The following is a 14,520-nucleotide window of genomic DNA, read 5'->3' as shown; positions in this document are numbered from 1 at the left end:
GTAGAATCGGTGGAGAAAATCTAGATGTGAAAATCTAAGTTGTTGGTGAGGTGCATAATGTGGCCACTGAGCGAGGGGTGGAAATCGGGAAGTGTGGTTTACTTCTATCTAATTGCACTTTGCAGAATCTCGTTTTAGTCCGAAAGAGGCAATTTTTGCAGGGTTCTAAGCCAGTAGCGAAAAATTACGCTGTTGTTCTGCATGACTAGTGTCATCTTCAATCCACCGCACCGGCACAGAAAACGGAGATGATGACAATAAGCTAGCATGAATGCTTGCTTGGCTTGTTCTGCAGGTAAGAGTCGGCTGATCGTGTTGGATCCTCCCACGCAATGGCCCTTTTGGCGGATAAAAATAAGATTGAAGAGTCAGCCAAAAAACCAACCACTATTAATCAGGGGCAGTTTTGTTCGTGTGGCTTGAAATTTCATGGACACAACCGTTTAAAACATTTGGCCTACCAAGCCTGGGTTAGTTTCCACGCTTACAGGGATCATGAATTCATGATCCTTCGCCATCTTCTGTGTTAGATCTCCGGCAGCTGCTTCCGCCACATACTCAAAATAATAAAACTAACTGGGTTAAAGCTCCAGGGTGGCCTATCGATTGATGCGGCACAAGCCGATAGGACCCCGGCATATCCAAGAGTTGATCCCAGGGTGAGATCACAGTTCAGAGGCTGTTCAGCGCACAGACCCGAGCGCAGATTGAAGGATGCCAGGAGTTTGATTAGCTTGTCTTGGCGTAGGCTGCTAGCCTCGGTATCGTCGACAAAGTGCAAGGCTGCCGTGGATTTGTTGGATACAAGTTCGCCTTCCTTGCCTCTTTGGGGCTAGCTGGCCCAATGACCCGCTGATGTTGTGGCGGGCTTTTTCGTTGCCATGGCCAAATATGAGGACCATTCAGCAATAACCTTTCTCAAACATTTGAGCCCTAATTTATCGCAGAGCCCAAAAGAAAAGCCGGGGTATCACTAGGTCGTATAGACATGGACTCGGCTGGTGCCTGCTGACTGTGTTGCCTAGTATGCCCGCCGTACCATAGGAGGGCTAACTCTCTTATATTTGATGTCCTCGAAATTATTTCAACGCAAAGGACACATTTTCCAATTCTTACATGTTCATCTCTCTCAAGTACCTTCAGTTAAATTATCTGCAATGGCACAAACTCGGGCTTCTATAGCCCGTCTACCCTATGAGATCGTGTTTATGATAGCAGAACTCCTGGCTCTTAACGATGTAAGCGCCTGGCTACAAACATCGTCCTGTTTCTCCCAAGTGTTAGAGTCTTTCCTCTATTCTCGAATAGCCACCCACATCCTTACTTCCAAGAAGTCAGTGCTGGCATGGGCTGCCGAGGAGGGACGGATATCAGTGATAGAGAAAATCTACGCCAACACAAACGCTTCAAAGATACCGACAGAAACAAGCACTCAGGCATTATGTTACGCGGCAAAACATAATCACCTGGAAGCTGCTAGACTCCTATTAAAAATGGGAGGGAGTGTGAACGATAGAGCCTGCATCAAGTTTGCCTGGGAATACACAGCACTCCATGAAGCAGCAGCGGCGAGCCATATCGAGATGGCTCAATTGCTTATGGTGAATGGCGCAAGCATACACGCAACTGGCTCCGCATGCGCTATGTTTTCCGACGACACCGTCCTAGAATTGGCAGCACTGCACGCAAATCTCGAGACAATCCAGTTTCTCCTTGACGCAGGAGCCGATATCAAAACGGGGGGCGTCATCAAACGCGCCGTTCAGTCTCAAAGGGTTGATATTGTTAGATTCCTACTCGACCAAGGCGCCAGACATCATGGACCTTACGAGAATTCGACGCCACACTTAGTCCAAACCATTGGCGCGAGCAACATACCCCTGTTGAGACTTTTTCTTGAACGGGGTGCCGATCCGAATGAACAGTGCGGCAGGGCTCTGCAGGACGCGGCGGAGTTCGGGGATGTGGAGATCGTCAAAATACTTCTGGAACACGGTGTTGATATCAATGCCGTAAATGATCATGAGGGTAACTCAGCCTTACATATAGCATCTCGGGTGCCTGAGATTGATCTGGAGGAGCCTTTTTCGCGAGAAAGGGTTGTCGCGCTGCTTTTGGATCGCGGTGCTGACCCATATCTGTTGAATTGGCATGACGAGCCACCGCTTGAGGAAGCCCGAGCCTGGGGGAATCAAGAGATCATTAAATTACTCAAGGAGGCAATGAGAAAACTTCGCCCACATGAGATAAGATGGGTAGAGAGTGAGAATGAAGACGACGAAGAAAAAGAGGATGATGACGATGAAGCTAATGATGAAAGACATAAGAGCCCTGTCGTTCTTGAAAGGCAGGAACAATAGACTACAGACAGATTTGACAGCCTATACAAATGACTCGAGTCACTTAATCTGTGTACTGATGTTGAACAGCGTTCAAGCAAAACCTACTGTTATCTACAGAATGCCATGCATATATAAAACTAAACCTGAAACCTTCATTGCTTGACGCTTCATAGCATCTCCCGATTCACAATTGAATCACAATCCTAGACCCCTACAAACAACCTCGTTGCATTGAGTCAAGAAATCCACAGCCTCTTCTTTATTATGCCACGCATCATTGTATGCCGCACTCAACGCCAATCGGCCTCTAAAAGTGCCCAAAAAAACGCCAAGTCCAGTTCCTAGCTCTTCTCCCGTGACCCACGGATCGCTTAGCTGAAACACACCCCGAGTTAGAGCAATGATATTATCAATGACTCCCATGCTTGAGATTGACACTGAAGGTGATTCATTTGGCCCAGGGACTGGAGGTACTGGATATTCATCCGGCTCCGGATATGGCGGAGTGCCCTTTGCCCAGTAATGAGGAACTTTCGGGATATGACCAGTGTCGTCGCAGATTTCCAGATAGTGCTGTTTGATTTCAGATGCCACACGCTTGAACTCAGATGTCTCTGCAGATTCTGAAGCGGCCTCAGTTTTATCGCCAATCGCGGGAACTGTCATGTCCACAATCAAGCTGCGACCGGAGACGGAGTGATAGACCGACGCCGCGTGACTTGGCGTGTTGTATGGCGGGTTGCAATGGCTGCGCTCGTTGATAAGACAGTAATTGAAATACCGCACGGTTCTTTCTTCTGCGGATCGCGCTTGCAAATCGCGAACAATTATCGCAATCCCCGCATGGTATGCATGAGTAACGCTAGACCCCATCTTCTTACACGCGGTCAGAATCTTCTGCGTGTGGTCCCTTGATAGCGTCAAAGCCACACGCTGATGCTTTCCAGGTGTTTGTGCGCCGCGTGTAAATGGCAATGCAGCTATCTCGACACCGGACCGAAGCGAGGCATTATACGCCGCAAGTTTGTCGAATTGCGCCTGCTGTTCGGATGACAGAGTTGTTGGAATAGAAGCAGCCACACGCAGTGGGGGACTCAAGTTCTTCGACTCATTGCCAAATGCCAGGTTACTGGGCGTCGAAAGCCGGTCATATGCGCCCGACGCATTCTTGATCAGATTATCCAGCAAGTGAAGCGTTCCAATCCCATCGATAACGTCATGATGACATCGGAGAACCAGATCGCAATGGAAGAAACCGTTCTCTTGGCTTGGCTTGACAGATGGAATGACCATAATGATAGTAGGCAATTTCGGAACTGGAGGGTCTTGATTACACCACTCCTGCCCCGTCACTCCAGTTGAGACTACCTGCACCGTGTGATCCAGCCAGACATCTTTCGTGAGATCTGAGCCGAATTCCTGATAGACTTTCTTGCATTTCTGACTGACAGAGTTGAATTCGGTCCAGGACGCGATGGTCGGATGATCATATCGCAGTTGCAGCCATGCTCGTCGAAGTGCACCGTAGACCCGGTCTAGAGTTTCGCGATGAGATGAATCTTTCTGGACGGGGACAGACAGTGAAATGTGGCCTGTCATGGCGAAAAATACGCGACCGCTTCCTTCGTAGACTCTGGCCATGGTAGTATAGAACTGTTCGGCCTCGTCTATGTCGCGCTCCCATCGACCGGGGCTGGTCTCACGCCAGTGGAGGTTTTCATAGTTTGGAATTGTCATGGTGCTTGGTGGTACGGAAATCGAAGTTGGGTTTGGATTATCGGGGTATGTCTTCCCCAAAAATCTGGCGCTGGATGAGTATAAATATGATGAATTTGGGGAATGAATGGCGGCCGAATCTGCTGAAAACGGCAAAACGGCCAACCCGTGGAGACTCCTCAGGCATCGATTTCAGGTGTCCATGCGGCAGGCTAAACTTCGGTTTGCGCCATGTAAAAAAAAATTAACATTTATAACTAGTTAGTTATTTAGTTAGTTAGTTACGTTGTACAATGTTTGTCATCGCAGTCGCCCAACACTAACGAACCGTGATGCCTGATTGGCGACTGTTGGCGCAAGGATCAATCGCCCAACGCCTGCTCAGTCTTCCTTCAGACGACGAACTCTCTCGCTTCCACCTCACGTCCCAACGATGGAACCCGCGAACTCACTAGTTGACATCGGATCCCACAGTCTTTTTCTTTCCCTCCGTGGGATCTCCCGGGCCCCCGGCAGCCCGTTGGTTGTCTTTATAGTCGGCGCCGGGGACGTGTGTGCCTCGTTCGTGGCCGTGGCGCGACTTGTAGGCGGGTTTGCGCCCATGATGTTGTATGACCGCTCAGGGCTGGGTCGCAGCCAGGACGGCCCTGATCCACCACGCGCGACAACCGCAGCCCAGGAACTGCGCCTGCTGCAAATCCAGGCCGGGCTCGAGCCCCCGTTTCTCCTAGTCGCCCACTCGTACGGCGGTATCGTCGCACGCGAGTACCTGGAGCGATACCCCGGCTTAGTAGCTGGCATGGTACTGGCGGACGCGGCGACAGAGGAACAGATCGAGCTGATCGGCGACGAGCATCGTCGGGCCATCGACGCCGTCCTGGGGGACCTGAGCTTTGCCCGGGTCACTGGCTTGCGCGACCGGGCCCGTCTATCGCGCGACGAATGGCGTACACGAGCGATTGACATCGCACGCGGTCGATCAACGTCCGAGGCAGAGGCCGGTTCTGCACACGAGATATGCCAGACCCTGGGACGCAAAGACCAATATCGCCGGCAAGTCTTGGGAGCGAAGCCATTGGTCGTTCTCCGAGCCCGAAGCTCGCACGACTACGAACGCATCTACGCAGCCGGGGTGGCGGCCGGCCACGGCACAGAAGCCCAGCGAAGCTCATTTCGCCAACTGCTGAATCGCTGGGACTCGGTGGATCGCAGAATGCAAATGGCACAATTGCAGCTGTCTTCGACTCATCGTTTCGTGGACCTGCCGGACTGTGGCCATCACATTCATTTAATCCGTCCCGACTTGCTGGCGGCGCAAGTGCAGTGGGTGAGGGACGCCGTCCTGTCATCGAACGAGCCATTGGAAAACCTTTAAGTGGAATCCCCTTGTCTGCTGTGAGGCTTTTCCACCGTAGGTAAAGGGATCGGACAAGTTACCCAGATGCAGGGTCCGAGGATCCCCGCGGCAGGTGACACCGGGTAAATAAATAAATGGTTGTATGATTCTCAGAATTCGTTTGCTCCAATACACAACACAACGAATGAGTCGTGGCCCGTAAGAAAACAAAAACAAAAACAAAAACAAAAAAAAGACAAAAAAAGAAATGCTCACACTCGGATTCGAACCGAGGATCTCATGATTACTAGTCATGCGCTTTACCAACTAAGCCATGCGAGCTATTGACGGAAGACGGCTTATATCTTGGTTATAGAACACAAAAGAAAACCTGACTACATCCACCCACGGACTGGCGTGTTCACATAGTATGAAAGGTGAAGTATGAACATGAAGAATGAACGACATCCGTAACCATCCCACAAGATCCCCCCGTTACTTCAGGGGCTCCACATCCCCCATCGCCTTTCTCACCGCTGGACGGGCCGAAATGCGGGCCAGCCAGTCCTTGACGTGCGGATAGTCCTCCACCGTATAGCCGTCTTCGGGTTGGATGACATAGGTCACGAGAGTCTGCCAGGAGAGGAAGGACAGATCAGCATAGGAGTACCGCCCGCCTACCAGCCAGGGCCCGTCTCCCCCTTGGCCCACCTGTCGTGCCAAATGGCCTTCCAGGACACCCGTCACTCGATTGATCTCGCCGACATACCGCGACACCGCGCTGGGGACGGGGTCCGGATGGTACTTCTTGAACCAGACCGCTTGGCCAAAATACGGCCCTTGGCCCGTGGTCTGGAAGAAGAGCCACTGCTTGGCCTGCGCGGCCTCGTTGGAGCCCCGAGGAAAACCCAATCGATGCTCGGCGTCGTACCGCTCCACCAGGTATTCGACGATGGCCCCGGATTCCCATAGCGTCAGGTCTGTGTTCGGGTCGTGGATAGCGGGCAGACGACCGTTGGGATTGATGGCCAGGTAGGCAGGTTTCTTGACGTCCGGCAGCCGAAGGGTGATCACTCTGTAGGGGAGACCCAGTTCTTCAAGCACAGCGGCTACTTTGGGCGGGTTCGCGCCTCCTTTGCCCCAGACCTGAATGGGTTTGATTTCGGACATGATCGGCGGGTGAATAAGTATAGTTGAATAATGAGAAAATCGCCGGGTTGCCGGTTCACTTTAGACGTTCATTCTCATATATAGTTCTGCGTAGCGCTACGGACCTCGTATGTACTGTCGTAGCCGTTCTCCCTTGACACACAGGAAAGATCTTGGTGATGAATCAGCGTGAATAAGCATTGACGCGATTTATAATAATCATTTATAGATCGGACTCTCGGCCTTGCAACGACCCGAGGGCCGTAGAGGGCCTTCGCCACGACACCCCCCTTTTACTTGGCAGTCTCACGGCAAATGGGTATTAGTAATCGTCCTCCTGTCGTTTGATGGGATTCCTAAGAATTGTAAATAGTTACTAGGAATTCCTCTAGTGGAAGATGTTGGAGCCTGCTGGTATGGCTTGCGGCGCTAGCCTGCACGTAGTTAGGTAGTCAGTCAGCTGACCCACACTGGACCGCTGCATTTCTAGAACCTCTGCAGTGGTAGTATTAGAGATAATCAAGCGTTTCCATCCGATTCCCTAGCACTTTCAGAGCCGACGCTCATCAGAAGATTATCAATCCGTTCACACCTCGTCCGGGCAGGATCCACCCCGGGAGATGGTGACACTCGAGAGGCAAGCAAACCGTATTGCCTGTTTTTATATACTATATAGCTTCGGTCTCGCCCGAGGGCTAGAACTGACCGAGCACAAACACGAACTCTATCGCTGTCAGCGAGCCTCGAAGGGCTAATTCACAATCGGGACGCGTCAGAAGACCTTACCGATGGCCGAGGATCGGATCTCAGGCGCGAAGATCCGGGATCCCACGTTGATGCCCTGATGATTACAGGGTCAATTGCAACGAATAGAGATGTCAGGGGGTGGGGAGAGCGCGTCACCCTACTGTGGCGAAGAAGGGACCCGAGAAGAAGCCTAGAAAGCTGACAGCCACGGCGGAAGTTTACGATCTCAGGGACTCTGGCACACGTCAGTGCTTGCCGGGGGCGATTCAACATGGGGACGGTTAGGCGGGATCATACAGCTAAAACACGAGTTGCAAGCCCACACACAGCACCGCATAGACGAACACCATTCGACGCTCGCCGAATCGACACGTGGGCTCGGCCAGTGCTAGTCGTCCAAGAAAGGACCCCCTATAGAATCCGGTCAGGACGTACCCGATGTTCTTCATGTCCCCCTCCCGCACAATCACCAGATACTCCACCATCCACCCTGAGCCTCGTTAGCGTGAATAATGACAGGATGGCCCCGGTCGCTGTACCGCTAGCCGTGATAGTTGCTCCTAGAAAGAAGAAGGAAAATAGACCGAGCAGCCAGACCCCCCGAGTGGACAGCGTCGCCCGAATTTCTGCCCAGGCTGCCTTGCCGCGTCCCTCGTGGGTCGAGGGGCCGGCTGGACGGACCTGCGCCATCCACTCGAAGCGATCTCGGAACGCGATGGCGACGAGAGCCAGGTTGGCCACTCCGATGCCCAGGGGAAAAGCATAGAAGAGGTTCCACTGGGAGTGGGTGTTGGCCGATGCGACCGCGGTCGCAATCAACGGTCCCACGAGACACCCCGCCATGTACATGGCATGGATGAACCCGAGAGATCGGTGGGCGGCGGGGAGCGTGGACACGAAGTTGTTGGCGTGCGTGTCGTTGTACGCCTGGCCTAGACTGATGAGAAAGAAGGTGACGGCGTAGAGCGGCAGCGGCGGCAGCCAAAACCGCAGGACATGCGCCAGGATCTGGCGAGCGGCGCCGACGATGAGAAGGGTACCCAAGTCCAGATATTGCGTCAGGGAGCTATTGGAAAAGGCGGCCACGAACCAACCGAAGAAAGTGCAGGCGTAACCGGCCCGTCCGTCAGTAGCAGGTCGGACATCATCGGGGCGGACTCACAGGATCTCTACCATGTTCGTGTCGATCTCGTACGTGCGGATTAGATAGGGGATGACCGGTCCCAGACTACCGTCATTGTCCCGACGACGAAGAATGAGAAGCTGGCACTGAACACCTTGAGATACGGCGACGGTGGGCGGTTTGACCCGTGCCATTCGGCGGGCTCGTCAAGCTTGTCAGGCGCGACCTGGGGAGAGCCTCGAGTTTGCAAGACCAAGCCAGAGAGAGACCTGGGATTGTGTCTCGGTAGCCATCTTTGTAGAACAGTTGCCGACAAATCGGTGGATGGGACTCGTCCTTCCTGCACTAGGGATGTTGACCTTATATGAACTGTGGAGGCACCCTAGCGAGACTTTGAATTGGCATCTAAGAGAAAGCTGATACTCCAGTGAGTCTTGGCTTCGTTTCCGCAGGAGCTCTTATGAAGGATTCAGTCGCGCGGAGTTGAGGCCCGGCTGCCCGAAATGCCTCATCGGGTAACCCGAGGCGCCGGGTCTTGGTGGGTCAATTAACTCCATTTGTGATGGGTTGATCTGATTACAGTGGAAGGGATAGCTACTGATGAACTTAATTGAGTGGAATCGTACACGATATACACATTGCTGCCACTGGAACCGGCCATGCCGCAAAAGCCTCTCGTGTCATGACGGCGAGAAGCGAAAGGCGCTGGACTCTTGTCGGGCCTGTATGTCTTCTTGATTACCCAGACTCAGAGTCTCGAACATGCCTAACATATCCCCAATGCTCGTGGCCACGTAGTTCGACGGGCTTTCTTCAGACCCGTCGTTATCGGCCAGCTTTCGCAGCGCCTCGGCGTAGTGAGCCCATCGATCCGTGCTCAATGAGGAGCTCCGTGATAGCGAGCGTTCGCTCGATACGCCATCCGCGCCGTCGACTTGCTGATCACGAACCCGGGCGCGTACGGACTGACGGAAGATGCGCCACAGATTCTTTCCGACGCGGGAGCAACTGGCGACGACGGATAGGGAGCTGGTCAGGGACAGAAAGTCGCGGTCCAGAAGCTCGAACGAGGGGTGCTCCAGCAGAGTAAACAGGGCTAACATGATCGTGTACATAGTGTACGGGTGGGCCCGAACGATACCGTATTCCTCGCGATGCAGCCGAACGAGGCCGGCGATCTCGCGAGCTGATGAGAGTGCCGTGTCCCAAGCCTCCGTACTGGCGGTCGTGTCGAACCGTCCCCTAGGCTCCTGCAGATGGGACGGATGAAAGGGGAGGCTTCCACCTAGCCCATTGAGCAGCAGATTGATCAGCAGGGCGTGATATCGCATCCTAAAGACACAAAGGGATTAGCCTACTCTGGCGCACAGGGCTGGGTAGAGGGAAGGACCGAACCGGAGGATAAGTATGTGTGACGCCGGCTTCTTGGCGGGCGCAAACGCTGGGGGCAGTTCTTCCTCCCATCGACGAAGCCTGTCGTAGAGTGCCCGTTTATGTGGCCGGAGATCGGGATCGGGATCGGAGTGTGCCTGCAAGCCGCGCGAGATATCTCGGGCAATGACGGAGAGGCGGCAGGCCTCGTCGAAGTACTGACTCAACCACGACGCCCGAGCCGGTTGACTGATCGGATACGGGGTCCAGATATCCGTGGTGTCGGTCTCACGGTCTATTGGGATGACACTCACCTCGAAAACACGGCTGGGTCGCAGGAAATTCGCGTGAACTACTCTGTCGTCGGGTCAATTGAACGTGAGTACGAGTATAAATACCATCGAGAATGGCGCCGGGCATCCCACTTACGTGTCGATCTGGAACAAACCCCAGGCGGTCCGCTTAATCGAGGTAATCATGTCCTCCGACATTCGCGACTCGTCAAGGTTGAGTTGCGGACTGTTGATAATCCCCAATGCCTCGGCCATCTCCGTGGCGCGATGTAGCATAGAGTAGCCGTGGTCGTCTTCGCCCGACATCGAGTATCTGGGAGACAAGATTCATGCGTTAGACTATCGCGTGAGCATATTCCGCGGGAAGGTATCCATCACCTTTCATATAAGAGTAGGGTGGCCTGCAAGGACGCGAGTCGTACGTTGGTCCCCGATTCGAATTGGTGGGTTTGCAAAAGCTGTTCGGCCACGGCCAGGAACTTGGTCCCCATCGTCTTTATATCACCGGGTACCGCATAGGCCTCCGAGTAGTATTGCGAGTAATGCTGTCAATCCGGGAGAGGCGTTAGCGAGGCTTCTTTCCGGGGACCAAGGGTTCGTACGCAAGCATTCGCAAGCAGAGCATTGACGAGGAATGGGCTACAGAAGTCAGAGGACACGTTGCCTACGACGAGATTTTTGACCAGCACGCGACGATCGAGGAAAGCATAGAACGGATAGTCCCAGGTGAAATAAAGCGAAACCAAATGAGACACCAAGTCGTCGTCGTCCGTCACGCTCGTCCAGGGACTTGCCGGGACCCGATAGGGAGCATGGTGACCGAGCAGCCGGAGATCCATGATCCTTGGCCGAAAGGGCGGCACTCGGCTGTACGCCTCCATACTGTGCTGGATAGCCTGCAGTCTGCGAAAGGAGCCCTCGTCGTCGGACTGGGCCCGCACGCGGCTCAGCGCATGGTTGATAGAGCCGCGGATCTGGTCGAACGGCGCATTTCCCCTAATAAGTTCCAGCAAGGAATACGCATCTTGCTCGTGCAATGATCGCAAGACTTCCAAGAGATCATCGAGCAGACTGTCGCCATGGATGGACGGCCTGGCCACCCGGCTAGTAGTTCCGTACTGGCAGCTCTGGCAAGGTGCGACGGGCGAACACTTTTCCCCAAGTGAAACTGCGTTAGCCAGCTGCGATCCCGGACGAGGATCAAAGCACACTTGCCTTGAGCCCGTAATTGTTGAGAGCGGAGCAGTCGCTCAAGACATCGCTCGTGATGAGCGCCGACATTGGGGACCCGATCTACCTAGGGGGTGGATATTACGAATGGGCGCTGGCGGTGGTGCTAGGATACAGGCCCCGATCGGTTTTAATGATTTTAGTTGTAGAAGATCTATGCGGGGAATTCCAAGAACTGGTGCAAAATGTGAAATCGAGAAATAAAGAATAAAAAATCAAAAATAATTAGAAAAAAGTAGATCGGAGCGGAGACAACAACAAACCCTAATGACGTAGGATGACGTTATTTGTACCTGGTTTCCCTCGCGCGTCACGGCGAAATCGCCATGGAATGAGCTCAGGTTGACCTCAGCCTTTCGCGCTAAACAATTAACCTCCCGAGATTTGTCTGGGTCCCTCCCTTCTTGCCCCTTTCCTGGCGGTTGAATCTCCCATCCATCCACAGGCATGAGACGCAAAAGGCATTTTCGATCCCTCTGCCCACTCCGTTAGCTTCTGCGCAGATGTACCTAGCTAGGCTAGAATCTCCCAAGAGTAGTCTGGCCTGCGTTCAGGAGATCCACGCTTGACACCCGGTGACGAGAAGATGGAGATGCACCCAAGACCGATAGACAAGGTTGCTATTCCGCGGCAATCGTCGCGATCGGTGGTTCGACGTGCCCGCCGCGTGCGGTTGGCATGCGAAACGTGTCGACAGCGGAAGACCAAATGTAGCGGCGACACGCCGGTGTGTCGCCAGTGTAAGGAGATGCGCATCTCGTGCCAGTATCCGTTGTCGTGGCGAGATAGAACCCAAGGGTATGTCGAATACTTTCTGCCTTTAGATCCCCCGTCAGGTTGCGAAGGGATCCGATCGTTAACGGACGCCGGGGCTCCCAGACGCATCAACCACCTCTTTGAGCGGATCGACGAATATGAGTCCCTCCTCAGGGATGTCGGCACCTATGTCGATGGCCGCACTGCCGATCGCATTGAGACCATGCTGAGCAAGGTTGGTACAAAGCCCGCGGCGTAGCATTTGACGTCCATGTTCGCGTCGCTAACGATCCGCATCAGTACGCCGTTAACAATGGAGACCAGTCGCCTCTTCCGCAGCCTAAAACGTCGGGAGCCTGGACGGAGAGGAATGAGGAAGACACTCCCAGCTCGCCTTCATCCGTCGGATCGCTGGAGGCCAATGATTGCGTCGAAGAGGATTTAAACCGATCGCCCGGCGCTCGTGCCACAGGTTATATGGGCAAGAACTCCGAGATCACATGGTTGCGGAAGGTACAGGGGGAGGCCCAGGAGTACTCTCGACAGTCGACGGGACTCCCCGAGGATGAGGACGAGACGGAAAATACGCTGCCGGCCGTGAACTATCATTTAGACCAACTGGAGATCTCGGTGCCGGGGCCGGTGCAGGTATACCAGATGCCGCACCAACCCATTGCGGACCACTTGTTCGCCGATTATTTGGAGACGGTGCATCCATTTTTCCCAATTATCAATCGCCCGCTATTTCAATCGCAATATGAGAAATTCTTCGGGGACTCCGTGCGGCCGGGAGACAAGTGGCTGGCTATCTTAAACCTCATCTTTGCCATCGCCGCGAAGCATGCCCACCTCACTCAGGCTTCCTGGCGCGGGGACAAGGACGATCATCTAGTATACCTGACGCGCGCACGGATTCTCAGCATGAATGGCGACGTGCTCTTTAGTCACCCGGATTTGCAGCAAGTCCAGGTCGAAGCCCTGACTGCATTTTATCTGCTTGCATGCGATCACATCAACAGGTGAGTTCTAGTTGCACAATTACAGTCTGGCATGAACGTTAGCCAATGGTAACCCTCGGCTTCTAGGGCCTGGCGAATCATTTCAATGGCCATTCGGTCATCGGTTTCTTTAGGCCTGAATTTACGAGACGGTAGCGCGACCACCATGCCCGCGTCGAAAGAAGCGCGCTATCGCGTCTGGTGGTGCCTCTATACCTTCGAAAACTTGCTGGGCGTCATGACGGGCCGCACAACGTGCATGGCTGATTGCATCAGTAAAACGCCCTTTCCTTTGCCTCTGGCAGAGGAGCAGCTGTCGTCACCGATGGCCACCCGTCTTTTAACCGATCAGGGGTTTCATCAGCAATTCGTCGAGTCATGCCTGGCCTTTCACCATCGGTACCCTCTGGGCGGAGCACAATTGAGCAACCCTGGGAACGAGGAGCACCGAGCGTGGTTTAAAAGCCTCTCCCCTAGCCGCGCCATGGAATATACCTACTACGTAGATCTAGCGGTGATCAATCAAGGCACTGTCAATCAGGTCTATTCGCCAGACTGTTGTATGATCCCATGGCGCGAGATCGAGCGCCGTATCCAAATTCAGAAAGCTCGCATTGATTTGTGGGAGTCTAATCTCCCTCGGGAATACATTATCATGTCTTCACTCGACCGCGGCTCCGCACTGGACTACGGCCAGCTTTCGCTCGCCTTTCTGTTCTATAGTTCACGATTAACGGTGGGGCGCCCCTGCCTTTGTCGCCGGGACACGCAGAAGGAGGAATCCTTCAGTCGCGATATAGCACGCATGGCCGTGGAGTCGGCCTGTGGAATGCTGGACCTCATTCCGGATGCTCCCGATGCGCGCTGGCTCTACCAGACATGCCCATGGTGGTGCATTCTTCACTATGTGATGCAGTCGGCGGCGGTTCTCCTCTTGGAGCTTTCCTGGCGCTGCGTCCATATGCCGGGGACCGATGAGACGATCTTGCAGCAGTGCAAGAAAGCGGTTCGGTGGCTCGCGGCCATGTCGATTCACAGCCATGCATCTCGCCGCGGTTGGGAACTGTGCGATAGTAGTCTTCGACGCATTGCCCACGGCATGGGCTACGATCTTAGTGACATGGCCCCGTTCCCCCCTGCCCTTTCGACCCAACCGCCTGTCGACCAGGCCGAGCCGGAAGGCCCGAAAATGCCTTCCTCGCCCCTGTCGAGCTCGGACTTTCCGTTTGACCCTGTCACGGGCGAATTCGTTCGCTCGTTTTTTCCTATGACCGAAGGGCAGGAGGAATGGGATCGTATGTGAGGGGATTGGGGGGGGGGGGGGGGGGGGGGGTGGTGTTGTATGATGTGTGTTGTTTATTTGTGGTGGGGGTGGGGGTAGAGATGTATTTGTTGGGGGGTGGGGGGGGGGGGGGGGGGGGGGGGGGGGGGGGGGGGGGGGGGGGGGGGGGGGGGGGGG

General features: G+C 54.1%; 7 protein-coding genes across 7 annotated transcripts; 3 read left to right on the top strand and 4 right to left on the bottom strand.

Moving 5' to 3' along the window:
- Nucleotides 1-1,157: 1,157 nt before the first annotated feature.
- On the top strand, nucleotides 1,158-2,360 carry KD926_004485 (ankyrin repeat domain-containing protein; the record flags this gene model as incomplete). The annotated part of the gene is made up of 1 exon (XM_053095192.1): nucleotides 1,158-2,360. The coding sequence occupies one exon, from the start codon at nucleotides 1,158-1,160 to the stop codon at nucleotides 2,358-2,360; it is 1,203 nt and encodes a 400-aa protein (XP_052950115.1).
- Nucleotides 2,361-2,537: 177 nt separating this feature from the next.
- On the bottom strand, nucleotides 2,538-4,079 carry KD926_004484 (uncharacterized protein; the record flags this gene model as incomplete). The annotated part of the gene is made up of 1 exon (XM_053095191.1): nucleotides 2,538-4,079. One exon carries the CDS (start codon nucleotides 4,077-4,079, stop codon nucleotides 2,538-2,540), a length of 1,542 nt encoding a protein of 513 aa, XP_052950114.1.
- Nucleotides 4,080-4,491: 412 nt separating this feature from the next.
- Nucleotides 4,492-5,433, top strand: KD926_004483 (alpha/beta hydrolase; the record flags this gene model as incomplete). Its single annotated transcript, XM_053095190.1, has 1 exon — nucleotides 4,492-5,433. The coding sequence occupies one exon, from the start codon at nucleotides 4,492-4,494 to the stop codon at nucleotides 5,431-5,433; it is 942 nt and encodes a 313-aa protein (XP_052950113.1).
- Nucleotides 5,434-5,889: 456 nt separating this feature from the next.
- Nucleotides 5,890-6,564, bottom strand: tpcF (glutathione S-transferase tpcF; the record flags this gene model as incomplete). Its single annotated transcript, XM_053095189.1, has 1 exon — nucleotides 5,890-6,564. The coding sequence occupies one exon, from the start codon at nucleotides 6,562-6,564 to the stop codon at nucleotides 5,890-5,892; it is 675 nt and encodes a 224-aa protein (XP_052950112.1).
- A 751-nt stretch (nucleotides 6,565-7,315) lies between these two features.
- KD926_004481 (MFS general substrate transporter) lies at nucleotides 7,316-8,607 on the bottom strand (the record flags this gene model as incomplete). Its single annotated transcript, XM_053095188.1, has 3 exons — nucleotides 7,316-7,384; nucleotides 7,726-8,356; nucleotides 8,453-8,607. 3 exons carry the CDS (start codon nucleotides 8,605-8,607, stop codon nucleotides 7,316-7,318), a joined length of 855 nt encoding a protein of 284 aa, XP_052950111.1.
- Nucleotides 8,608-9,093: 486 nt separating this feature from the next.
- Nucleotides 9,094-11,756, bottom strand: KD926_004480 (transcription factor domain-containing protein; the record flags this gene model as incomplete). The annotated part of the gene is made up of 6 exons (XM_053095187.1): nucleotides 9,094-9,745; nucleotides 9,809-10,141; nucleotides 10,214-10,390; nucleotides 10,456-10,622; nucleotides 10,680-11,228; nucleotides 11,571-11,756. The coding sequence occupies 6 exons, from the start codon at nucleotides 11,754-11,756 to the stop codon at nucleotides 9,094-9,096; spliced, it is 2,064 nt and encodes a 687-aa protein (XP_052950110.1).
- A 137-nt stretch (nucleotides 11,757-11,893) lies between these two features.
- KD926_004479 (Zn(II)2Cys6 transcription factor) lies at nucleotides 11,894-14,520 on the top strand (the record flags this gene model as incomplete). The annotated part of the gene is made up of 3 exons (XM_053095186.1): nucleotides 11,894-12,298; nucleotides 12,364-13,082; nucleotides 13,149-14,356. Coding segments are annotated over 3 exons (2,332 nt in total), but the record flags the coding sequence as incomplete, so codon positions are not given.

The sequence above is a fragment of the Aspergillus affinis genome (assembly GCF_023601865.1).
Source record: "Aspergillus affinis strain CMG 70 chromosome Unknown NODE_215_length_31103_cov_89_894669, whole genome shotgun sequence".
NCBI classification, from domain to species: Eukaryota; Fungi; Ascomycota; class Eurotiomycetes; order Eurotiales; family Aspergillaceae; genus Aspergillus; species Aspergillus affinis.
The sequence above is the reverse complement of the archived record's forward strand: the minus strand, read 5'-3'. Positions and strand labels throughout refer to the sequence as shown.